Source organism: Crinia signifera, chromosome 7 (genome assembly GCF_055691185.1).
Source record: "Crinia signifera chromosome 7, ASM5569118v1, whole genome shotgun sequence".
Lineage (NCBI taxonomy): Eukaryota > Metazoa > Chordata > Amphibia > Anura > Myobatrachidae > Crinia > Crinia signifera.
This window is the reverse complement of record NC_139223.1, coordinates 176,412,216-176,438,636: the sequence shown is the minus strand read 5'-3', so window position 1 is coordinate 176,438,636 and position 26,421 is coordinate 176,412,216. Positions and strand designations below refer to the sequence as shown.

At 46.3% G+C, this 26,421-nt stretch overlaps 1 protein-coding gene across 1 annotated transcript in view; it reads right to left on the bottom strand.

Annotated features, from left to right (window-relative positions):
• Positions 1-489: 489 nt before the first annotated feature.
• The window catches only part of LOC146020892 (uncharacterized), a 122,716-nt gene continuing 96,784 nt past the window's right edge, over positions 490-26,421 (bottom strand). The window contains exons 8-14 of the mRNA XM_083154476.1: positions 23,471-23,617; positions 16,549-16,591; positions 14,384-14,448; positions 11,549-11,659; positions 8,370-8,469; positions 8,086-8,167; positions 490-4,380 (exon numbers count right to left, since the gene is read on the bottom strand). Coding sequence (XP_083010602.1) covers positions 4,218-4,380; positions 8,086-8,167; positions 8,370-8,469; positions 11,549-11,659; positions 14,384-14,448; positions 16,549-16,591; positions 23,471-23,617 — 711 coding nt within the window. The 3' untranslated portion in view covers positions 490-4,217. The remainder of the gene's footprint in view (positions 4,381-8,085; positions 8,168-8,369; positions 8,470-11,548; positions 11,660-14,383; positions 14,449-16,548; positions 16,592-23,470; positions 23,618-26,421) is intronic.

The window sequence follows — 26,421 nt, the reverse complement described above, 5'->3', positions numbered from 1 at the left end:
TGTCATAGCAGCAATCTCCTTCTCTCCCTAATTAGTCTAGCAATCTCCCTCATGTCACCTAGCCCACATTACACTGTTACATCATAGTTACCTCCCCTCCTGCATTTTGCAGCAGACTCCCTGACATAGCAGCAATCTCCCTCTCTCCCTCATTAGTCTAGCAATCTCCCTCATGTCACCTAGCCCACATTACACTGTTACATCATAGTTACCTCCCATCCTACATTCTGCAGGGGATTCCCTGACATAGCAGCAATCTCCCTCTCTCCCTCATCAGTCTAGCAATCTCCCTCATGTCACCTAGCCCACATTACACTGTTACATCATAGTTACCTCCCCTCCTGCATTCTGCAGGAGACTCCCTGACATAGCAGCAATCTCCCTCTCTCCCTGCAGAGTCTAATAATCTCCCTGATTTCCCCTAACCCACTTTATGCAGCTGTTACCTTTTTGGGGGGGAAAAGAGATTACAGTATTCAGATGGGATTTGCACTTTAATGTATTGCATTGGCATCACATTTATTATATCGTATGTTGAGCTGAGAGAGATTAAACTGAATATCACAGCAAATCATTGCAAACAATGTAACATTACAGGCAGAAATGTTATTATCAAAACTTGGTACATTTCCCATTTCATTTATAGTTACTAATGTTATCTAGAAATAGCTTGTAGCAAGCATTTAAGCACGGGTATGGATCATTAGGTCTCCAGCAAGATGGTCGACAGTCATTAGGTCGAAATGCACTAAGGTCGACATGCAGGAAGGTCAACATGGTTGACGGTCGACATGGGTTAGGTTGACAGGGTCATTAGGTCGAAACAAGCATTAGGTCGACATGGGGAAGGTTTACAGTCAAAAGGTTGACATGGGGTTTTTCTATTTTTTTCCCCGAATTTCGACACAGTCGACATGAACACTGAAACGTAGCACCGCGTCCCCTTGCATGGCTCACTGCGCTCGCCATACTTCGGGCACAGTGCCTCGCTATTCTCCCACCACGCCAAAGTGGATAGTAGGGCACGAAATACCGCCTGTCGGCACATGTCGGCTCAAAAAATGTCGACCTTTTGAATGTCGACCTTCCCCATGTCAACCTAATTCTTGTGTCGACCTAATGACCCTGTGGACCTAACCCATGTCGACCTTCAGTCATGTTGACCTTCCGCATGTCGACCTTAATGCATTTCGACTGAATGGTGTTGACGTAATGACTGTCGACCCAATGCTTGTAGACCGAATGACCATATCCCTATAAGCACATATATGCCAAATATGGAACTAGACACACTTGGGGTTTTTCAACGGTTTTTTTTACCCGAATGTGGACACCGTCGACATGGACACAGGATTGATGTGCTGTGCTCGGCACACTATTTTATTTTCCCACCATGCCCTAGTGGATGGTAGGGCATGAAATACCGCCTGTCGACACATGTCGGCTAAAAAAAACAGTGAAAAACCCCATGTTGACCTCTTGACTGTCAACCTAGACCATGTCGACCTAATGCGTGTGTCGACCTTAACAACTGTCGACCTTGTCCCATGTCGACCTTGCAGTATGTTGACCTAGTGGTGTCAACCTAATTACCTAATGGCGTTGACCGGATACCCTAAAAAGAGCTATGCAAAAGAAAGGTCAGAGGTGAGTTAACGATTAGCGTTAATCACTAACTAATACATTAGGGGGGGGGGGGGGAGGGTGCCCAGATCTCCATGTTATGGCAGGAGAAGTGGGAAACAAAAAATATCAAAGGAATGTTAATATATCTACCCCTATGTTTAATTGATATTTCCTGCATTTACCCCTCTCTGTCTTACGCCCTCCACCCGGTCTTTTCGCCTGTAAAACATTTCCCCTTCACTATCGTTTCCTCTGCTAAAATTTCTGCTCGGTTCGGAAAAACAAAGCAATTAGCCTCGGTTTCCACATTAAAAAATCATAAAACGAAATCTTCTGAATTGCAATGGAAAGAAACTTAACAATTATTCAAACATTCATTAATGAAATTACAGCAATTAAATGCAAATGCCTCTAATTTTTCTTCATTATCGTGACCAAGCTGCATTTCCTCAGAGAAGTGACATCATACCGCTGTCCATTCTGCTTGTGTTCAGATACGCCTCATGGATGGCGGATACAACCTCAGCACGTTGGGGGACACATGAAGGATTACACCGTTAATGCTCCGTAATGGGAATGATACAGTAAAGGCTGATATTCCCAGTAACAGCTTCGCCTGTGTTGGCGTTCTTATCTCCTAAATGCAAAATGCACCAGTAACAGCCGCAGTGTTACGGTCAAATGTGGCAGAAAGAGAAAGCAGACACTGGGTGCCGATAGTAATTTAATACACCGATATCTTGTTCACACCCAAGTCTGTAAATGTTCTTTTATAAAATAGAAAAGCGTTATCTGTAAATAGCAATTGATACTATTGTAATATATTGTGATTTATTTAATGATTTTCAACACAATTCTAAAATACAATAGAATCCTTTGGTTTCCATGAGATAATAATAGTTACTGTATTTGCTGGCGTATAAGACTACTTATTTCCCCCTGAAAAACATGCCTCCAAGTGGGAGGGTCGTCTTATACGCTGGGTGCACTTATATAACAAACTCTATATTGTGAGTGGAAATGTTGGGGGGTCATCTTATACGCCGGCAAATACGGTATCTGTGAATCGCAACATCTGTTCGGCTGTACGGAGAGTTTTTGCTTTCATGGTCGTTGGCTGCAGAAGGGAGAAGTCAGGATGGAGCAGGTGTGGGGGCGTTGCATCCTAAAGCGTGGGCGGCTGGATCGGCATTGTAAAGCAGGGGGCGGGGCTACGATGACACGATTCAGCATGTCATAGTTTCCACAGACAGCTCACTTTCGTAGCTGGGTTCAGGAGGTGCCAGTAGCTCCATGGAGGGGGGGGGGGGGTTGTTGGTTAAGAAGACCTCTCAACTTTCCGTGGGGGGGGGCACAGCTAGGTGGTCTGGAGAATGTGACCTGTTGGTAGATCTCGAGGAGTGCTTTGGCAAGCCTGGTCTTACACCATATCAGGGGGCTATGGTGTGAGACTGGGGACAGTTGTATCTGCAGCAGGTCCTGATTATAATGGGGGCACAAGGGGTCAGTACCCCTGGGCCTCCCTCTAGCTAGGGGCCCCTGTGGATGGCATGTATTTTTTTGGCACCTATCTGCCAATGTGACAATGATTAATGGTGCTGAGCATCGGGAGCCAAGGCACACTGACTGCACAAGTGTGCAGTGCATTACTGGGAGTTGACAAAGTCCCATGACAGTTTGCACCAGAGGGCAGAGGCTGAGACGTTTGTGCTGAGCTCTAATTGGTGGAGCTCATTACATGCTTCTCAGGCCCATGGAGAACAGCAGCTGCAGCCTAGTCATAGGAGGGTTTTTAATCAGAGGCAGCACTGGGACTGTGAGGTCTCCTACAGAGTAAAGTGCAGAGGGACAAACACAGGCTTTTCATGTGGTATGTATGTATGTATGTGTATATATATATATATATATATATATATATATATATCCCCCTGCAGCTACCCATTGACCAAGTTTATACTACCTTTACTCTGTGTTTTGACAGTGTAATATTCTAGCATGCAGTTTGCGGCCAGTAATGACAAGTGCAAGGGGGCCCCCCTGTCTAAAGTGCCCCGGGCCCCCTGAAGCACTGATCTGCAGGAGCTAAAACAGTGGGCAGGATTGGCTTGCGCATTTTCTGATGACCGGCGATATAGCTAGTTAGCATATGAAAGTAAGTGCGGTGCTCCGACCACTGAAGTGCGCTGACTTATGCGTAAAAGGAACAGGTTAGTAGGATTGAGGACATGTACAGTATATTAAAATATTTCAAATAAATGTCTAAGACCATAAAAAAAATGTCCATTTACCTCCTGGCAGATAAAGGGTTAATTCCATATTTTTTAAAATTGCATCCGGTTTATAAATGTAAAATGAAGAAATCCATTTTCAAAGTTATTACATGATAAAATGGACGCGGGGACGCTGACGTCTGGTGTTATGAACAAATATCTTCTACCTGCTTAGCAACCCCAGACAATGAATACAAGTGAGCTCGTTAGGACTAATTATGTAGAGTCCTGGTGATTTCATGGCTCAGATGTGATAGAGGCTGAGTTCTGCGCTCTGCTCTGTCCGCATCCAGGTGTTGGTTGCGTAAGTATGTCAGACATTCAGGCACTGGTAGAAGATGTCCGAGGTGGCTTCCGCAGCATTGTGGATCTTGAGGTGCCGGGAATGTTGGCGGTGGAACATTTTGACCTTCCTTGTTGGGTGTTGTTAGATATCCCCAACTCGTAGGCATTGCAGCTGGTGGCATGGCAAGGAGACGGCATCCTAAAGCAAACAAGACAACCCATCATTGAGCACCGCTGCTCCCTGGAAGAGAACGACGCTGGAAAAATGCCGACACAACCAAAAGGTCAACCTGAGTATTTCAATGCCAATGTCGCCCTGTAGATGCATCGGGATAAATTTTCTAAGATGGGAGTTCTAGTGAAGAATGGATGTTGCCCGTAACAAGCCATCATATTCTACCTATTATCTTCTAGAACAGGGATGGGGAACCTTTGGCCCTCCAACTGTTGTTAAACTACACAACCCAGCATGCCCTGCAACAGTTTTAGCATGGCCAAAGAGCAAAACTGTAGCAGGGCATGCTGGGATGTGTAGTTTAACATTATTGATGGGCCAGAGGTTCCCCATATCCCTATTCTAGAAGGACTGCCTAAAAATAAAATAACTTTAATTAATATGTCCCTAAATGTGTTTATTTAAAATGGTGCGTGGGGTACTAAAAAGTAAGCAAAACTTTTATACACTAGTAGCCTATGGGTTTTTTCCATATAAATCCCAGGGAGGGATCTGATAGGATCCCTCCCAGTGTTCTCCGTGGTTCAGGCATGTGATGGCTGACATCCGCACGTACGTGGAAGTACTCCTGGCTTATAGTGTCGCACGAGGCTGGACCCAGGAGCTACAGTATTCCTCTGCTTCCATCTCTTGTCAGTGCCGGTGTGCCAGCGAGTGTATATTGCTACATTTGCTACATTTATGGTATTTTTAATCAACTCTGCGCATTACGATCCAGCATCTTGCTGATATGTGAATTGTTGTTTGCACACTGTAATGCAAACTTAATGAGAAACTGTTGTTTTTATGAAAACACCAATGTGCCTACAAATTAATAATGGGTAAAGTGCTGTTAATATCGAAAAGCTTCATTTATTGAAATCTTTCATGTAAACGGATGAGTGCAGTCACCTGGGCTAATTTGCATAATTAATTAGAATCAGCTATTTAGGCAGCCGTTAATTAACCTCACCAAATATTGCAAAACACGACGAGAGATCAGAGCGCTGACATTCCCAATGTGACTAATGAGAATACAGTCATAGCCCGTGTGAGGACCACACGTGGGGCCTGATTCAGGTTCATTCTCAAAGCACATCTGGTTTCTAATGGACAAAACCATGCTGCACTGCAGGTGGGGCAGATGTAACATGTGCAGAGATAGATTTGGGTGAGTTATTTTGTTTCTGTGTAGGGTATATACTGGCTGCTTTATTTTTACACTGCCATATACTGTAGATATCAATTTGAAGTACAAACCCCACCCAAATCTAACTCTATGCACATTTTACATCTGCCCCCCTGCAGTGCAGCATGGGGGGGGGGCTGATTGTACAGTGGGACGCACAGTGGTTGCATCCGCATGATAAAGCAGTAGCCTGATATACTACCATCTGCTAATGTGAGGTGGCAGCTTCTGATTGGCTGTTGGTCTGTGAGTTTCGATTGGCTTGCAGCCAGATGCATATGCCAGATGCACACCTACTAACACATTGTTGTGCTTCTGCTGTGGAGTACAGGTGATTGGAGAGATCAGATTGGCAGAGTCCCGGTGGTTCCTCAGCGGGTGCGGATTATTAAATAGACAGTGTCTAGATAGACAGTCAATAGGTCGACCCCAAAGGGTCGACATGCAAAGTCTAAAGGTCCACAGGGTCAAAAGGTCGACAGTGAAAATGTCAACTTGGGAGAAGTTGAAAGGGCCAACAGGGTCAAAATGTCGACATGAAAAAAGGTAGACACGTGAAAAGATCCACAAGATTTTCAATTTGTTTGTGTGTCAATATCAACAACTGTCGACATGGACCCCCAGTTAGTGTAATGTGCTATCCACCGCTGGCATGGATGGTGTAGTAAGAACAAGCCGGTTAAAAAAAAACAGCCCCTCAACTTTGTCATGTATCTAGCTTTTTCATGTTGATATTTTCACTCTGTGTACTTTTTTCATGTTGACCTTTTGACCCTGACAACCAGTTGCATGTCAACCTACTGTATCGACTGTTTATTTAAACACTGTAGATCTACAACTCACATTGGATAGTTTACAGGTGTCTGGGGGCGGGCTTAGAAGTGTGCTGGATGGCGCCCGTTATACAGCGCTGCCGTTCCTTGGGGGAACCAATATTACATATATGATCACATGTGCTAAGCAGTCCCTCCCCCGAGGAGCAAAGCACAAAGTATCTGGTATAAGGACAGAAGGGTCGCATGCAGCTCCCCAGGCTCACTGCTGTCTCAGATAATACAATGTTTTTCTTCTGTCCAACTGACTGACTGAACACAATGGAACATAGTCAGTGGGCTGTGACTGACAGTGTCCTATACTATAGCATTAACCTATCTGAAGCCTACGAGAAGCCTGGTGCTGCATTTTCATTAACCTCATTGAAGTGACTTTTCTACGTGCAGCTGTCTTAGGGTAACTATTGCTGTAACTCCAGCCTGGATAGAAATGGGGTGAGACTCCTGGTCCCTGGGAAAGGTGGACAAGTTTCTAACGGTGGCACAGTCCATACCCTCCAACAGTACAGATTTAGCCAGTACAGTACCGTTTTTTAAACGGCCTGTACCGGCTAAAACCCTCTGTACCGATTTTTAGCTGCACTCCAGTGCAGCGCTTGACAGTGACACAGGAACCTCCTCGCACAGCCGCCTTCAACTCTCTCTCAGCCGAGGAGGACTCTGGGAGGTGTATTATACACACCACCATCTGTTCAGCCGGGAGATTGAGGCCACCAAAAAGGACTGCAAATCCTGAAGTGCCCCAGGGGGGAACGCGACGGGCCCGCCTCCCCCTGCTCAGGGTGCTGCAGCGGGATCAATGTCAGCCTGTGTGGAGTGTGCGCAGGGCAATGAAACACCGGTGCAGCAGCAGAGGAACGGCGCCGGGCGGGGACGTGGGGCTACCCTGGTAAGGTGATTTGCACGAGCTGTGTGATATGTGCTGCTGCCACTTACATACAGTGTAAGGAGGGGGCACGCTGGGCATCAACAGGATGCTGTCTCCACAGGACGGTGCTGGGGGAAATGTGCAGGATCGCCCATTACATACCCTCCAACTGACCGTACCATTAAAAGTATAGGAGAGGGGGCTTGGCCACGCCCCTTTTACCAGCAGCCACGCCCCCTTTGCGATTGTGTACCGATTTCTCCCACTCAAATGTTGGACTTACAGAGCACAGTTGGGTGGTCCAAGGTGGCCCAATGATGCGTTTCCTGCTGAATTGCATCACTGTAACCCCGCCCCCTGCTATAAAATATCTGTAATATTGGCGTTGCACAGCAGGGGTGTGTACACAATGACGTGACCACGAGTGCCACAGATCCTGTACGGCTGGGGTAGCCAACCTTAGTCCTCGAGAGCTACCAACAGTGCATGTTTTGCAGGTCTCCTCACAGAATCACAAGTGAGCTAATTAGCTCCATCTGTGGATCTTTTAAAATGTGTCAGTCATTAATGAGTGCAGCTGTGCAGCAGCTAGGTTGTCTGGAAAATGTGAACTGTTGGTAGTTCTCGAGGGCTAGGGTTGGCTACCACTGCTGTACGGCCTCCTGAGCCTCACCCACACCACGCCCCCTTTGTTGCATCACGCCTGCCCCCTGCTGCTCAGAGCTGGCTGCCCTCTCCTGGAGGGGGAGCCGGAATGATGGTCACTCCTGTGTTACATGCTGTAGAGAGCATTGAGTTACCTCCTTCTTGGTGTAGACAGACGTTTAAATACATCATCTTTGCAGCGCTTCTTTCTGGAAGGTGATGAAGGCTGTGACTCAGCTGCAATAGAAAAATTAATAAAACATCATACTTAGATCTTACTGCCAGGTTAGACTGTATTTTTAAAAAAGGGAACTGATTGGCTGGTTGTTTTTCTCTCTAGTTTATCACTTTTTGAGGCTTGGCACACCTGGCCCTCCACTTTATCTCTCTCCGCGATATAGTAATCCCTGTATCAATGACATACAGTAATTGCATTTACCAATCCACATAGGTTGCGTGAGTCTGGTAGTACAGCTTCCTCTGTAACCGGGCAAATGATAGTCCAGCTTCCAGTTGAATTCCCAATGAGACCTCTCACCCTGTGTAGTCAGACATGACAGAGCGTGACAGTTACTTGTAACATAATATATTTGAGATTTAGGTTGATTGACAGCTGCTATTTTACCCAAATCTTGAACACGGATATTATGCTGATAACCCAACTGTTATAGTGTCCACAATTCATGTACAACATTTCTCAGATTACAATTTATAAGGGAAGCATCGTGGTTAAACTGCTACACACGGGGCCATTTCTAGACAACCCGGTTTCCTTTGCCAACAGTTAAAAATATGTGTGCCAAAAAGGGCATGGCCTAACAGGGAAAAGGCGTGGCCTAGCAGGAAAAAAAAATTACTTTACACCCCACTTTTGCGACCTGCAGGACCAGACATTGGTTAATGCAGGAATGGTCGTTGTCCTCCCATACTTAAGTTGGACGGCTGAAGGACTCACACTGACATATAAAAATGAAGGCCGACACAGTGACCCAGTAGGCCACACATATCACTAAGCAGTACACTGTTTAACCATAACGCCTTTTACACATTATGCCGCACACCGTAATGCCCATTACACAGATTATGCCACACACCGTAATGCCCATTACACTTTATACCACACATCGTAATGCCCACTGAAAGCATGTTTGTAAAAATTAATGCAAATGCAATTAATAAGCAGGCAGTGTGCACTGTGCCTTTTACTAACCAATTATAGTATGCCGATTCAGAATTTGAATACCCTGGTAAACCAGAGGGCAGGCCAGGCAGTCAGGAAGAGCCGAGGAGGCAGGAGCAAGAGGGGGACAAACCCACCACCACCACCACAAAAGTAGTCTTGTAGTCAGACTGCAGGCTGCAGCGCAGTGTGCAGCCAGCCCAGGACACAGAAAATGGGGCCGGACACTGAGATCAGCATCTTGGTGGCGCAACAGTGCGACCCTGCGAATGCGGAAGCTGTAGTCCCGCGGGGCCCGGCTTACACTGTAATACTGCGGTGCTGCCACCCTGGCTTACTCTGCGTCTCCAGTCTGTCAGTCAACAGTCCTACTCTGTCCTGTCAGCTGCACGGGTGTGGCGGGCAGCCGGCATGTGATTGGAGGTGGACCGGTCCTCCAGCGGCACCATAGCAATAGCGGGACGAGCCATGCGGTGCCCCGGCTCGTCCCCCTGTGAAAACAGCCCTGATTACACACTTGACAATCTTCTTTGTGATTGTGATTTCAGACAATTCAAGCTTCCTGCTCGTTGTGTAAACATATCCATTATATCCACGCTATGTGACTTCACTAACACACACTGTAAGGCCTAATTCATGTGTGTGCACAATGCCGGGAAACTGAACAATTACAGGCAATTGTGCATGTGCTGTGAGCGTACTGCATCGGCACGACGGTACGTCTGAGGTGCCACTCACAAGCGCAGACTGTCCTGGTCGATTTAAGGGCCGTGTATCTACTTTCAGCCGCTCATATATAATATATATAATACATATATAATATATATATATATATATATATATATATATATATAAAATAATACTGGTTATTCTCTATTTAGAGATTGTTATGTGATTATTATGCGGCGGTATATTTTTAAGCACTGATAATAGCAACGCATACCCCAGTTCATTCTACCTTTATCTACAAAGGATATAGACATTATTTGGTGATTAAGAATTGTTGATCTATTAAATAATAAATTAGATAAGAGCAGAAGAATAAGGGTATTACAGAGAGATAATTCATTACAGAATATGTGAAAGAGAATAGTATGTAGAAAAGGCATTAAATGGATAAGATTTATATTCCTTATATGCTCAAAAATTGCACTGTACTCTTTTCTCTTTTTTATGACCAATATGAGAGCCGACCACTGGCAAGAAATGCATCCTGCAATGCTCATATAGTATCAGGAGCATCTTGCAAGAATTGCCGGCACTGGAATTGGTCATCTGGCTACTTAGGTCAAAACCCGGGTGGACCCCACTCTCTCATTTTCCCTCCTCTGTTGGTTACAAGAGGGAGAAAAGCAGAAGTGGAGTCTCGCTGGCAGGGGTGACCACTATTACCTGTAGAGTAAAATACTCCCCTTTTTCATAGCAAACCAAAAAGCCGATTGTGATCCACTGGAAGTACCTTGCAATGCCTGATATGGCAACAGGGTTGCCAGGGGTAACTATATTGGTATGACGGTTGGCTATCTTATCTATCTCAGTCATAACCCTGGGACAATAAACTCTCTCATTCCCTTTCCTCTGCCCCCTTGGCATGAAGGGTGAACAGCAGAAGTGATATAGGTCCGAGAGGGCTGACTATCTATTATTCTCTCTTTTTTTGTCTAAAGTCCTGAGAAAATATCACGCAGTGGAACAAGGTTCATGCGTAATGACATGGTACAAGAATAATGACCGATGATTTAACCACACAACCAACCTGAGTTAATGGGTAAGAAGTGGCTGGACATATGATGGTCATTTTTTCACACTTTTTTAAATTTTTTCACAATTTGTTACAAATAAATTTCTAAAAAATTCTTTTAAAAAATCTTACACATAGATTTTCCCATTTTTTCATGCTAGTTAATGCACTGATCCGCATTCTATCACAATTTCAGACCGAGTATTAAAACATGGATAGTTTAAAATATTTATAATTTCGCGGTGTGTGATAATAGATGAGAGGTGGTCCATTATTTTAAATGATCAAAATAAAAGTTAAATATTAAAGATTAGTCACAGTACATAGAATATTTTGGGACGCAAGGGTGCCCCCAAACTGAGTTTCTTCTTTCTTCTTGTTCTCCCTTGAACTAACAGTCATATTTGACCTATTTCAAAACTCGGGGTGCACCACTGACTGTCACACTTAACCTAAGAATATATCCAAGGGCGTGGTGACTGATTTTGAGTCAATACTCATATAGTCAGTAGTCCCAAAATATACAAATTAGACCATAATTAACAATTATCACAACATAGTGCTCAACAAGACTGGTGCGGTCTCTATCCCATTCCCCTTTTCCCTCTTTATACACAGCCGCTCATATATGCAAAGAAACATAGCGCCCGCTTCGCTACAGCCGCAATGTATCTCATTTTTGGTATTGCGACCTTACCAAAGTCTCCATCTGGAACATCAGGTCTTCTATGTCATTCTGTGTCTTCTGAATATCCTGATCAGTCAGGATGGGGTCGCCCCTTTTGGGTGTGTGACACCGACATTTCATCTACAGAAAAAGGAACAACGCCCTTGAAGTAAAGGCACCATAGTAAGGGGAGTTCATATATGTTCTCAGTGGCTCTATATAGTAAGGGGTTATGACCTCTGTTATGTATTTACCTCTTATGCCATCTCTAGTGGTATGATCCAAACCAGTGGTGGCTCCGGAAGAGGAGCTGCAGCACTGTCCAAAATGTAAATAGGAGAGCCACACCAACTGCCAGCGAGTCCCAGTTGACGATGTTTGCAGTGTTTGGGGGCAGTTGGTTTGGCTCCCCATTGGACTGCCCTGCAGCCCCACCCCTGGAGCCGCCACTGGTCCCCGCTGTCGGCCACAGCAACCCAGCAAAGTTTTGCTGGCCTGAGTGAAGCCTTCCCGGCTTTACAGCCTGTGTCCATGCCATGTTAAAGCACAATGCGCAGGAGCCAACATGTACATTAGTTAGGAACCCCTCGCCAGGAGCAGTAGTACGCTGGCAATACAACAAAGTACATCACTGAGGAGGGCGGGGCTGTATTGACTGTGTGATTGGTGCCTTCGTCCAGTATGGGGGACCCTGGGAATGGCAACATTTCTGCCAGTATCACTGCTGCAGTACCTCCCAAAGAGTTCGTTGGGTGCTCCAGACATGCAACTTGTACAGCCTATGCTCTGGCTAGTGCCATACTTCATGGTGCTACAAACCCCGCCCCCTCAGTGCAACATCATACACTCAGGGAGCGGGGCCACTATACCAACTACAGGACCTCGCCAAACATTTAAGTAAATAATGGAATTCGAATAACTATGAAATGAAATATCCTGCCTGAAATGAGAACTGTTGATAAGGAGCTGTAAGAGTTACTCACAGTCCTGCAGTGTCACGGAACCTTTTGTCATATTTATTGGGGACCTGTACCCAGCTGCACTATATGTGTATCACAATATCAAAAATGTAGTGATAGTTGTAGTGGGCGGTCTTGGATGGTGACTTGGATGTGGCTAAGCCCACAAGCTTTTGGGGGTGTAGCGGGCATGTTACTGAAGCGATTGCAGGCTTAGATGTGGACTCTGAAGGCAAATCTGCACCAAAACATTGATTCATTTAAAAAATATTGCTCGAAGATTGATATCACTTTACTGCCCGATCTGACACTGCACATAAGGAAGGGGAGGAGCCTGGAGGCTCCTGGAGAGGAATCAGAAGATCCCTCTCTGGTGATGTTCTCAATTTAGAGACAGAGCTGCTAATACCATCCAAAGATGACATTGACTGTTGGGACCAGAATATTTGTAGCTTGGTAGAATGGGCTACAGAGCCACTTCCTTGGAGGTTTATGGGAACATTGGTGTTCAATGGTTCCTTAACTAACATAGGAGATATCAGAGATACCGTGCCTCCATAATACAGATCAATAACCAGCTTCTGTTTCCCTGTGACATTTGGAACAGATCAGAATGATAACTAGGCGTATAAGGAAGACACATCAAACCATATTAAAGGCCTTGTAGCCTCAGAGACAAACATGTCTATATACTGAGTCTTGGGTTCCTTCATTGGACCATTTGTAAGTATTCATACTGGGCAATATAACAACACAATGAACTTTACTGATTAGTTATAGATTCAGCCAAACAGTTTTAGGGAACACAATAATGCAGAGAACCGGGTGCTGCAATGTCAATGTAGCGGCTGTGCGGAGGAAACTATCAGTAAAATGAAAACAAATTGCTGGTAGTAAGGCATTTGTCACAGTCTGATTACTTGGCAGGCACTGTGGGAGATCCAATTTGTCAGGCTTCATCAGGAATACAGGAGACCGCTGGGCCCGGTCGTGCTGTTTGCATGTTCAGTCTAATCATCAGGAGTTTCCTAGTGATGCCCCTTTTACAATGTACTGGAGCAATTTGTTTGTTTTTACAAACAGTAGCGTACGTCACAGGCTTCTTTCACTCAGAGGGGGCACTTAATGTGGATGGCTGCTCAGGAGGGTGCAAACAGAAATCTGTGTTAAGTGCACACTCGGGGGCTAATCGCGGGCTTACGGCATGCGCTAATTATACAGCTCTGGTTACTTTACCCAGAATCTTCGCCTTGCCGAACGTTAGTCACAATGCTTACCACGGGATAAAATGGAATCCCGGCTAGTCCAGGCTAATTGAACTCTCCACTAAGCGAATACTTGGCCTTTGTACAGTATGGGCGGAGAGCCAGATTGGCTGGAGGCAATACTGGGGAAGAAGGGGAGAGCGGGAATGCAGCTCTTCATCCTGCTGATTGGCCGCATTGGAGAATGAGGGAAGAGCGGGAAAGTAGACTCTCCTCCCTGCTGATTGGCTGGACAACATACTAAAGCAGGAGGGGAGAGCAGGAAAGAAAACTCATCTCCTCTTCTCATTGGCTGAAGCACATACTGGATCAGGAAGGAAGAGCGGGAAAGCACATTCTCCTCCCTTGCTGATTGGCTGGAACGCATACTGAAGCAGGAGGGAAGAGCGGGAAAGCACATTCCCCTCCCCTGTTGATTGGCTATAACACATACTGTAGCAGAAGGGGAGACCGGGAACATACACTCTCCTCCCCTGTTTACCATACACAACATGGAATCCAGATTTCGAACTTCTAACCAAAAATCTTTTACTTCTACATTTCCCAAAACTGACCATAAGATTTGCTGCGCTACCAGTAAATTGGAGAAATTTTGGATCCTTTATTATTATTTAGAAATTATTAGTTCATGAATTACTTACATGGGGTACAGGAGTGACAAGTGTCCACGCATCTTCTGACGGTTCCACGAAGGAGGCCGCACTTTCTAAAGAACAAATAGATACAGTATGTACAATGTATATATATATATATATATATATATATATATATATATATATATACAGTATATATATTTTGCTTTCCTCATCTTCATAAAATATTAATACATATACAGTATTTGATCAGTATTTACACTCATTTTATCAGCAATCTTATTGGAGTGATTTTGGGGTAACGCTGCGGGGCGGATTCTGCATAGGACACCAGGTTTGATTGGCTCTAACTTGTGATATACCTGGAGCACCTGGAGGGTGGCAGTTCGCCCCTCACCCCCAGCATGTGCATATAGCTGGTGGCGTCGGCGTCCCTGCAGTGCTGAAGCGGGCAGGTGCTGGAGCGGGCAGGGGTGTCCGTGCCGCGGGGGTACCTGCGGCGCTGTCACTGTGTATAAAGCTGCTGCTGACGGCGGCGGCGGCGGGGTCCCTGCAGTGAATAGAGAATAACTAGCGCTATGCGGCGGCGCGGGAAGCGCTTCTGGGTTTAAAAACACTTGCCGCATGCTGATTGGCTGAGATTCAGCCAATCAGCGTGCGGCAAGTGTTTTCAAAATCAGAAGCGCTTCCCGCGCCGCCGCATAGCGCTAGTTATTCTCTATTCACTGCAGGGACCCTGCCGCCGACAGCAGCTTTATACACAGTGACAGCGCCGCAGGTACCCCCGCGGCACGGACACCCCCTGCCTGCTCCAGCACTGCAGGGACGCCGACGCCGCCAGTTTTATAATACAGGTACCCCCAGGCACCGGGGCGCCCCCACCCCGACTCTCCTGGGGCGCTCCGGTGCCTTGCACCGGCCCTGACCTGGAGCAGACACAAGATTTATGAGGTTGACATTTCATTCAAACCATGTTGACATAATTCTAGTCAACATTTCCACTGCATAAAGTAGGCCGGTAATATAATAATGTCAGCCATTTTGAACTAGGCTCTTGCTTCATGTTTTCAATTGCTCATGGTGTAGTCAATGCCGAGTTGAGCCTACACTTCAGTCCAAGGTCAAAAACACATGGTTGACATGGTCAAAAGGTCGACACGTGCAATATGTGGACATGGCTATGGCTATGGCTGACACATGAAAGGGTCGACATGCATTTTTTGGGAATTTTGCTAATTTCTTTAACTTTACCATCCACATGGACTCAGTACATTAATTGGGGCTCCCTGTGCTCAGAGGTGGACGGTGAAACCCAAAAAAGTAAAAAAAACTTCATGTCAATATTTTCACGTGTTTACTTTTTTTTCCGTGTTGATCTTTTGCTTGCGTCAAACTTTTTCCAGTGTCGATCTTGTGCGTGTCGACCTTGACATTGACATATACCACTCCTGTTTTGAGAGCCTGTTCTTGCGCTGGGCGTCCACAGGAACTGAGCGTACGTGTCTAGGTCAACAGCCAAAAGGTCAACCCCTGTTGGTCGCAGTCAAAAGGCTGACACATGAAAAAAGGTTGACATGCATTAAGTCGACATGGTGAAAGTGATGACACAAGCACGTGTCAACACAAAAAAGGTTGACATGGAAAAAGTCCACATGAGTTTGTCCCTTTTTTTGTGAGTGTCTATGTCGACATGGGCGCCGTAAGTGCCTCCCCTCGCATGGCTCGCTGCGTTCACCATCCCTCTACGTCGACTGGGATAGAAAAGTATGGACAAGTTGGTTTTAAAGAAATCCAGAAAAACTTGCGTTGACCTTTTTTTATGTCGATATTTTGACCATGTTGACCTTGGACTATCTGGGCCTAACGCATGTAGACTTTTTCCACGTGTCGACCTTTTGACTGTTGACCAATAGTGGTCGACATTTTTTACTGTCGCCCGAATAACCGCAAAGGTAGGTAGAAAACTACACTCAGGCTTTATAGAATGATTGCGGAAAGAGCGGAACCTGTATAAACCTGTGTTTGAAGATCTCTTTATTAAACAAGCTTGTTCCCCTCTAACGAGTTTCATGCTGAACGACCTTCATTTGTGAGTACTCCCATTATGTGAAAGCCACTGGCGCTCCCAGCAAGGAGAGAGTTACAGTACGGAGCAGTGAGTACATCTGAGTAAAAGCAGCGAAACCCTGTAGGAGAAAGATCATTTAACTTACTGCTCCGTGGAGGTTGCGGCCTTGTGTCATTAAGGGTTTCAGCCTGCAAAAATATAAAAAAAAAATCAGAAACAGCTCACACAGCGGGTTCCAGGTAATTTCCTGCATTATGTGGACATTTTAGAGAGGGAACATGCAGAGTTCTCCTTCTTACAGTCATCTCGGAGCCTTTTAGGGAACAATACGCCCGGCACAGACAATAGCAGAGGACCAGAGTACGGAGAGGAGAAGAGTTTGGAAAATATCACTGTTCTGCTGTTGTGACCGTTACACGGTGGTCATGATGCAGCGTTTAGTCACTTTTATATAAAGCTTTCTTATTAACCACTTAACAGCCATGTCCAGGGTTGCCTACCCTCCCGGAATGGCCGGGAGGGTCTCGGAAATCGGGTCCCCCTCCCGGCCTCCCGGAAAGGGTGGAAATCCTCCCGCATATCCCCCCATGTCCCGCGATCTTTCCACTTGGCGGGGGGGGGGGCCGTGGGTGAAATGTGGCATTTTAGCTCACGCCCCCCGCAGTGTAATGCCTGAAATACCGGCAGAGAGGGCAGCTGAAAAGTCGGTAAGTAATTATGGCCATGTCATTTATTATGCTGAATTTAGTATACCCTGGGCAAAGCAATGCACTGGGGCCCCTACCCACCCATTAAATCATAACACACCCCAACTGTAGTCCTACACCATCTCTCCACTTGTTTCCGTACAACGAATGGCTGTCAGCACTCTGACTACAATCTGGGAAGCAGGAAGAGAATGTTGCACTCTGATTGGTGGATAGCTCCAGCCATCAACCAATTATCATGCTGACAGTCATACAGTGAATGACTGTCAGCATGCTCATTGGTGGATAGCTCCAGCCATCCACTGAGCAATCTGGGAAGCAGGAGGAGAATGCTGACTGGCCACTCTGATATTTTCTACTGCCTCCCAAGAAGTTGAGATCTTGGTGGTAGTAGCAAACATTCAATCTGCCCCAGCTTGAAGGCCCCTAGAATTGGAGGACACTTGGGCAGCTGTTTATTAAGCCCATAAATTAATTTGGCCCTGCAATAGGATGTGGTCATTTGGTCTACAGCATGATAGTCGACAGTCATTAGGTTGACACCATTAGGTTGACGTGAGAAAGTGTCGACATGGGTCTAGGTCGACATAGGGAAAGGTCGTCATGGTTCTAGGTCGAAAGGTCATTAGTTCGACAAGTCGTTAGTTCGACAGGTCATTAGTTCGACAATGTCTAGGTCGACAGTCAAAAGGTCGACATGGGGTTTTTCGCTGTTTTTTGAGCCGACATGTGCCAACAGGTGGTATTTCATGCCCTACCATCCACTAGGGCGTGGTGGTAGAATAAAATAGTGTGCCGAGCAAAGCGAGGCACCGTGCCCGACGCATTGCGAGTGTAGCGAGCAATGCGAGGGGATGGTGCAGTTGAAACTGTGCCCATGTCGACTGTGTTGACATTCAGATCAAAAATACAGTGAAACATGTCAACCTTTTGACTGTCAACATAGACATTGTCGAACTAATGACCTGTCGAACTAATGACCTGTCGAACTAATGACCTGACGAACGAATGACCTGACGACCTAGAACCATGTCGACTTTTCCCCATGTCGACCTAATGGTGTCGACCATCATGCTGTAGACCAAATGATCCCAACCCCCTGCAATGATCCCATTACCTAGTACATTAGAAGCCAAAGCCTCCTGTATTTACTAAAATATGGTACAAAGCGCCAGATTCAGAGCTGATCACTAATCAGCTAATGGGCAAATTGAGCGATTATCGAAAAACTGCGCAGTGTGTGAGAAAGGATGACGCATTTCGCAATATCTCAAAGCATAAAACCAGCAGTAAAAAGTAAAAGTAATAATAATACTAATAATAATGATGATGTCTCTATGACTTTCTCCATCTCCCTCTCGTTAAAAGTCCGCGCCAATGGCTTTTTGTAAACTAGATCTGGCTCTGATTGTGAAAATATTTGATCCACAGATGCCGTTAGACTGGTCTGTAGCAGCTGTCATTGGTTCAGACAGAAATTAGAATCCTTCTGGATTTAGTGACGGATTGTCTTGTTGTCTAACTTCTGTCCGTTTACAAACCTCCCCGAAGAGACCCCAAAAACAGCAGCATAATGACAGCAGCCCTTAGTGTACCTGGCACTGTGGCTGTGAGTAGCCTTGCATGAGATGAATGCATGCTCTAGCTGGAAGGGAATTTGCCCCGTTACCAGGAGCCTAATGAAGTTTTCCTGTTATTACATAATCCCATCCCGTCTCAGTGTTTGAGCCTTATTAAATAATTTCTCTCCAGAGGACTGTCGCTTCATGCGCCTGACCTTTCTGTTTAATAAAATACAAGAATGTGGAAATTATCACCCATGTGCGGTCCATGCCCTGGTATTTATAACATGGAAACTATAGAAGGGAGGGGTAGGGAGTAAGAAGCTTAATTGGAAATAAAGCTTCTTGCTTTAACCCATTCATTTCCAGGTGTAGAGAAATGATGGACACGGGAATTACAAAAAGGGGCTGAGCTATAACAGGGCAGCAGTGTAGTCTGAGCCAGCCCTAATCTGTCATGTTATGACATCACGCCTAAGGGGTGGGGCCGGCAGCTCTGGTAAGTATGACACTACCTGGAGTGTCCTAAGGCTTCCTGCACTGTAAGCTAAATTCATTTACATTCGGCATACACAGAGTCTGTCGTTCCCTATGCAGCTAAAAGCACCATCTGAAGCATCCTTAGGAGGTGCTCAATTCTCTGCTTCCTGCTATGACCCCAGATTTGGATTGGCCAACTGGAATACAGGGGAGACTCCCAGAGGGATGGCCATCGTTGCCATTGCAATAGTGCAACTGGCCATCGATAGTGCTAAACTATGCAATGGATGACATCGATATTTTTACCTATCGATGGTCATTTATTGTGTTTGACTGATTGTCCTGTGGGCCAATAAAAAAACATGGGGGCGGGGCTTCACGGGTGTCAGGGGCGGAGCTATGCTCCGTGCCCCGGCCGGCACTTGGAGAAAAAAAAAGTAAAACATAATTTTGCTGTGCCATCGATGGAGGGAAACCATCTGGTTCTCCCCCATCGATGGCAAAAGTATTTGATGGCAAAAGTATTTGAATCATCGATGGTCTATGGCCATCCCTACCCAGTAGGCCTCATTGCTTGATGGAGCGCCATCTCTATTGGGGATCAGGTTCCAGGCTGTGCACTTGAAGTATACGTGTGTTACATTATACTGTACAGGCCTATGGTGTATTTGGGACACCCCCCCCCCCCCCCAAAAAAAAAAAAAACAACAACAACAACAAGTTTTTTGGAATATTTCGGTTTTTGGATATATGGATACAGGATACTCAACCTGTACTGTAGAGACATTTAAATGTATCTAAATAACAAACACGGTATTCGCCTTCTGCCTGGAGGAGAATGGAAGTGGGTGGGGCTTGTTGACACATTTCGCAATAGGCTAAAACAAGCAGCAAAAAGTAAAAGGAATAACAATAATTAAAAATTTTCTCTCGCTTTAAAGTACAACTTTTTGGCTTTTTTTGTAAACTAGATCTGGCTCCGTGTTTAGTTTTATTTTGTATTTCCTACTCAAAAGATTGAGGAAAATATGATCCAAAAATGCCGTTAGATTGCTCTGTACCAGCTGTCATTGGTTCAGACAAAAATTTGTGAGGTTTGTTTGTTTTTTTTGCCCATCTAAACGTTTCATTGAACCCACCTGTAAAAATGTATCAACTCTACTTTCAAATAATACAAACAGTCTGACATGAAACGCAGCAGGCAAGAGAATGTGAGAGTCAGACGTTCTGTGTTAGAAAGCATTGCTTTGCTATAACATGGATATATAGAGAACATCAACAGGAAATATTATAATGTTGAATATTTCGAACAAAGAAAAGAACAAATCTGTTTTGCTCCAATGTTCATATTTGCCCTATCAGACATCTGTTCTCTGAGTCATCCCACGTAAATATTCTGATCACTGGGAGCCTGATGAGGAAGACTTCAGCACTCAGATTCCTGAGTCTCGGCCCAAAGGCAGGTGAGCCCACAGGGGGTGATTAATCACACGAGGGCCGGTGTCTGCGCACACACACACAGCTGGGATACCAAAACAAACTGTCCTCCGGTAAATCTACTAAACCTAAGCGAAGGGAATAATTCAAGCGCAGTGCGTCAAACACAAACCCCACAGCATCCAAGTCGCTGTCCCAAACCACTCCAAATAATAGCATTACACAGACATTAATGCTTGAGATACATTGATAATTAAAGCATCGGTACTGTTCTAGGTTAATGGAGAGTTGAAGTAGATATTGGTGATTTCTTTTGTTAAGAAAATGTTTTTGGTTTCCCAAAATATTATTTTTGATTTTTTTTAAAGCCACTTATCTTTGCATCTTATGGTTCCATTGCCTTGGATCAGATGCTCCCAAACATGTACTACAAGACTTGGTTAGGCGTCACCTACACAATCTTCTTGAAATGCTTTTTTCAAAAGAAGGCAAGTACGGTTCAATTGCATTTGGAATTTATTGCATAGGCATCACATTTATTAACATGGGTATTGTGCTGAGTGAGAAGAAAATAAATATCACTGCAAATATCTGCAAACAATATTGCAGGCAGCAATGTTAATATCTATACGGGATGCGTCATTTGGTCTACAGCATTATGGTCGACACCATTAGGTCAACATGGGAAAATGTCAACATGGGTCTAGGTCGACATGGGACAAGGTCAACATGGTTCTAGGTCGAAAGGTCATTAGTTCAACAGGTCGTTAGTTTGACAGGTCATTAGTTCGACATTGTCTAGGTTGACAGTCAAAAGGTTGACATAGAGTTTTTCACAGTTTTTTGAGCCGACAGGCAGTATTTCATGCCCTACCATCCACTAGGGCAGCGGTGGCCAACCCGCGGCTCGCGAGCCGTATGCGGCTCGCCACGCTGTAATGTGCGGCTCCCATCAGCGAAGCAGGGTTTTGAATTTGGCGCCAATTCGGCTGCCAATTCAAAACGCCGCATCGGTGGCCAATAGGAAACGGCCGCGGTGAGCCAATCAGCGCTCGCCGCGCCATTTCCGCCCCGCCCCCGGCGTCTGACATCAGACGCCAGCGGGAGGGTGAAAAGTCATCTCCACGCTGAAGACGCGAGAAGCCGCCGGAGGACGGCGCAGAAGACGGCGGCGGGGAGAAGAGTTCCGGCGCCACTGAAGAGGCCAGAAGACGCCGGGATCAAGACAGAAGATCTCCGGCGCCTTCTGCAAGAAGAAAGAAGATGGCTCCCGGAGAGGCCAGCGGGGGTGGGAAGCAAAAGAGCTGACGAAGCTCCCCCCAGCGGCCTCTCCCAACACCAGGTAGGGGCCTTTGGCCTCCTACCCCCCATCCACCCTAGACCACCGGGTGTCGGGCACTAGGCCCGTGGGCACACTCAGGCCCTTCCGGCCTGTGGGCACATTAGTCGGGCCCTCTTGGCCCGTGGCTCATTTGTTTGTTGGGCCCTCCTTGCCCTCTAGGTGGGCCCTTTAGTTAGGAAGCTGGGCCCTCCAGCATAGGTGTTGTGGGCAACACCTGTGCTGGAGGGCCCAGCTTCCTAACTGTGGGGGCATATGATGTTTGGCACTGTGGGGGGCATATGATGTTTGGCACTGTGGGGGGCATATGATGTTTGGCACTGTGGGGGCATATGATGTTTGGCACTGTGGGGGGCATATGATGTTTGGCAATGTGGGGGGCATATGATGTTTGGCACTGTGGGGGGCATATGATGTTTGGCACTGTGGGGGCATATGATGTTTGGCATTGTGGGGGGCATATGATGTTTGGCACTGTGGGGGGCATATGATGTTTGGCACTGTGGGGGGCATATCTGGCACTGGGGGTATAAAGTTTTGTCATGTGGCCACTCCCCTTGTGTCATATGACCACGCCCCTGGCCACTCCCCAAATCACGCCCCTTTTTGGGGCGCATGATGTTTGCTCTTTGGCTTGACCGACGATATTTTTCGGCTCTTTACCTCTGACCGGTTGGCCACCCCTGCACTAGGGCATGGTGGGAGAATAAAATAGTGTGCCCGACGGGATGCGGTGCACTTTAAGCTGTGTCCATGTCGACTGTGTTGACATTCAGGTAAAAAATCAGTGAAAAACTGGATGTCGACCTTTTGACTGTCAACCTAGACAATGTCGAACTAATGAGCTGTCGAACTAATGACCTTATGACCTATAACCATGTCGACCTTTTCCCATGTCGACCTAGACCCATGTCCTCCTTTTCCAATGTCGACCTAATGGTGTCGACGTAACGACTGTCGACCATAATGCTGTAGACCAAATGATCCCAACCCGTTTTATACAGAAAAGCATCGCATGGATCTGACTGATCCGTGCAATCTGCAGGGTTGGCCGGATTGGGCTGCCTGGAAACTTGGCCAAGACTTACTTTTCAGCTGGCCTTTCCTCTGCAAATTGGGGGCTGGCTCTGACATCATCTGCCCGAACTGAGCAACCAGGGCATTTCCTGCGTTCACTGGGGTCTGAGTGTTTCTATGGGTGCGTTTTTGTGGGCACGCTCATGAAGCGCCGGGTGCCCACCCCGGAAGCCCCCTGCCTGTAAATCAGACAGTGAACACCCCGGCGAATGAAAATTTTGATTAAGGTGCTAGCTGCGGCGGACTGCACAGCAGCCCAACAGTATGTCCAAGAACAAAGTTCAAATCAACCTCATGGAGGTGGCTTAATGGGTATGATCAGTCAATGGTGTGACTGGTTGTGGCTTCGAAAGAGTGGACATCTCAGTCCTGGCTAATTTGTACGCACGTCTATACATCCAGTGGATAATCAGTATCATTTCCTAAGGCATAATACATTGCACCTATACTTTTTGTACGCCTTACCTGCTGACATTTCTTGAAGGAGCAGGGTCCAGCTGTTACTGTGGTCGCCTGGGGCAACATCCAACTGTCTACGTGTTGGAACCTCCAGTTGAGATAACGTGTCAGCTTCTCATCAGGGGTCAGCATGGAACTTCTCCCATCGTCCATCTGAGGCCACTCGAGAGACGAGATTGATTAGAAGGATGAACGCAGCCATTGACAGCCTGAGGACAGCTGAAGCCGGCCTGGTCCCAAGATTAAATTAAGGGAAAATTCACGGACTAGGTCCCACTGCGGGTTTGGATTTTGATGTAATAAAATAGTAACAACCAGACTCTTTAGAATTTAATGTCACCCAAAGGCATTAAGTTAAAGGACAAAGTGACAATGGCATTAAAATGATGTGGCCAGGTACGACAGCAATGACATGTTGGTCTATGTACATTAATTCAACGAGAGGGACCTCAAGGCATCAAATTGACACTAATACTGATACATAGAAGCAGGTAATGTCCAAGTGTCCATTGGAGACAGTTTACTCCTTTTATGGTTTAGTATGAAATATCCTATATAATAACAGACTAAACGCTGCTCCTCACCTCTATGGGGGGGAACTAAAATGTTTTGCTCACCGTAACCGGCAACGTATTAATGGGTTAAAGCAGTGGTAGCCAACCCTAGCCCTCGAGAGCTACCAACAGTTCACATTTTCCAGACAACCTAGCTGCTGCACAGCTGCACTCATTAATCACTGACACATTTTAAAAGATTCACAGATGGAGCTAATTAGCTCACTTGTGATTCTGTGAGGAGACCTGGAAAACATGCACTGGGGGGGGATATATATGGATTCACGAGCTGCGATCGAATTATCATTATAAATTGGCATTTGGATGTGATCTTATGTCAGAATACCATTGCTCAATAACAGTTCCCGTAATTCTAAACCAAGTCAGGAAAATATTCCATAGTTGTTCAATGATTGCACTTCAATGGCTCCCGCCTGCATCTAACGTAACGACAGCGGTATCATAACGTCAAACATGCAGCATAGGAAATAGATACATGCACCAACATTATTGTTAAATAAACCTTAACAACTTATTAATGTACTAGTAAGGGAAATGGTCACCTCAGTCTGCCCTGCCCACATTATCTGTCAGCACCCGCTTCCTCTTTTTTGCTGCTCCGCCCCCTTTTCTGTTGGAATGAGAGACGCTGATTGGTCGTTTTGGGGGAATGCTTTACTTTAACCTCCAAAGGTTAAAAGTTTATTTTAATATTCTAGATAATATCGAGTCTCATATGCTGCTTCATTCATAGCAATAGGAATCACAGGATTAAATAAAACACTAAAGAACATGCACATCTAATTGATACTAAACAGCACGATTGGTGTACCGAACCATGAATAAAGTATCTATCGGCCAACAAATCAACATAGACTAGTCCTGGAAAGTGCAATTTATACAATCCCAACATTATGATGGTTAATTTATAATTAATAGACGCCTGTGACATAGGGCGGGATGTTCTAACATCCGCAGCGCAGCACCGCCGCCCTTCGCCGCCCATCGCCTACATAATTATCGCATATGCTCTAACACAGTGGTCTCCAACCTTTTTTGGGGTGAGAGCTTCTCGCGACAAAATAAACCGCCTGAAGAGCTACTAAAATAAAAATTTAATAAAAAAACCTGCATGATAACCAAAAAATGCCCTTTACACTTATGCCACACACTGTAATGCCCCTGACGCATTATGCCACACACTGCAATGTCCAATATGCCGCATACATACCTCCCAACATTGGAGGCAGAGGAGAAGGGACATCAGCAAGCGCCCGAAATTAGGGGGGGTGACCTACTACCGTGGTACTCCTGCGAGGCCACATCCCCCATTTTTTCCGCTATGGGGGCATGGCCAGCACTCTGAGAGCTGCTGGCCATGCCCCCAGCCTCTATGAATAGACGGTGTGCGCATATGCACACCGTCTATTCACCGCAGGACACTGCCGGCCCCAGGTGGGAAGCAGGACAGCCCCCAAAAATGCATTATGCCACACACCTCAATGCCCCTTATACAAGATTCTGCACACAATGTCCCACAGTAAGGCTTCCAATAAAAAAAAAAAGTAAATTACCTGCTTGCTGTCAGGGGTTAATTTTTGTTGCCAGGGGTTAATTGACAAGGGGGTCACTGCTTGCCCCCTCCACTATGCCCATCTTAACATGGGCATAGTGGGCAGTTGCACCATAATAAATTTCTCCATGATAAACTTTTCGCTGCTGGCTGCTGCAGCATCGGAGCTCAGCTCCATCATCCCGCTGCTGGCTTAAGGAGTGCGTCGGTTCTTCCCCCACACCCTGCTAGAAGTCATATTTGACTTTGCATCTGACAGGGAACACAGCGCTGCAGCATTACCCGGAAGTGCCTGGAGTGCTTAGCGCGGTGCTCCCTGTCAGACGCTAGAGTTCAAATATGACTTCTAGCGCCTGTCTCCTCTGGTCCCCATAACAAGGACTACGGCGGGGGAAGGTGACGGCGGCTGTAGCGGGGCAAGGCGGCGGCGGCTATAGCGGCGCAAGGTGGTGGCTATGGCGGTGCAAGCCAGCGGCAACAGCGGGCAGGCGGACCGGGCAGGCAGCAGTGGTCGAGCCACCCGTTTCACTCAGGCGAGCTACCGGTAGCTCGCGAGTGACGGGTTGGCGACCACTGCTCTAACATATGTGATCATTATGGCAAAGGACAGCTCTTGTGTTAAGAGCTGTCCTTTGCGATGAGAGCGGGTCCCGGCGGCTTCCCCCTCCCTTACCCGGCGCTGGTACTGCTGCTGCGGCGGAGGCTGGCTCTCCTCCTCCTCCTCCTCCCTGCACATCGGAAGAGGATCACAGTGCAGGGAGGAGGTCACAGGTCCGGGCAGCACAACTCTGTGCTGCCCGGACACAGGTGAGGGCGTGGTCAGGGCGGGG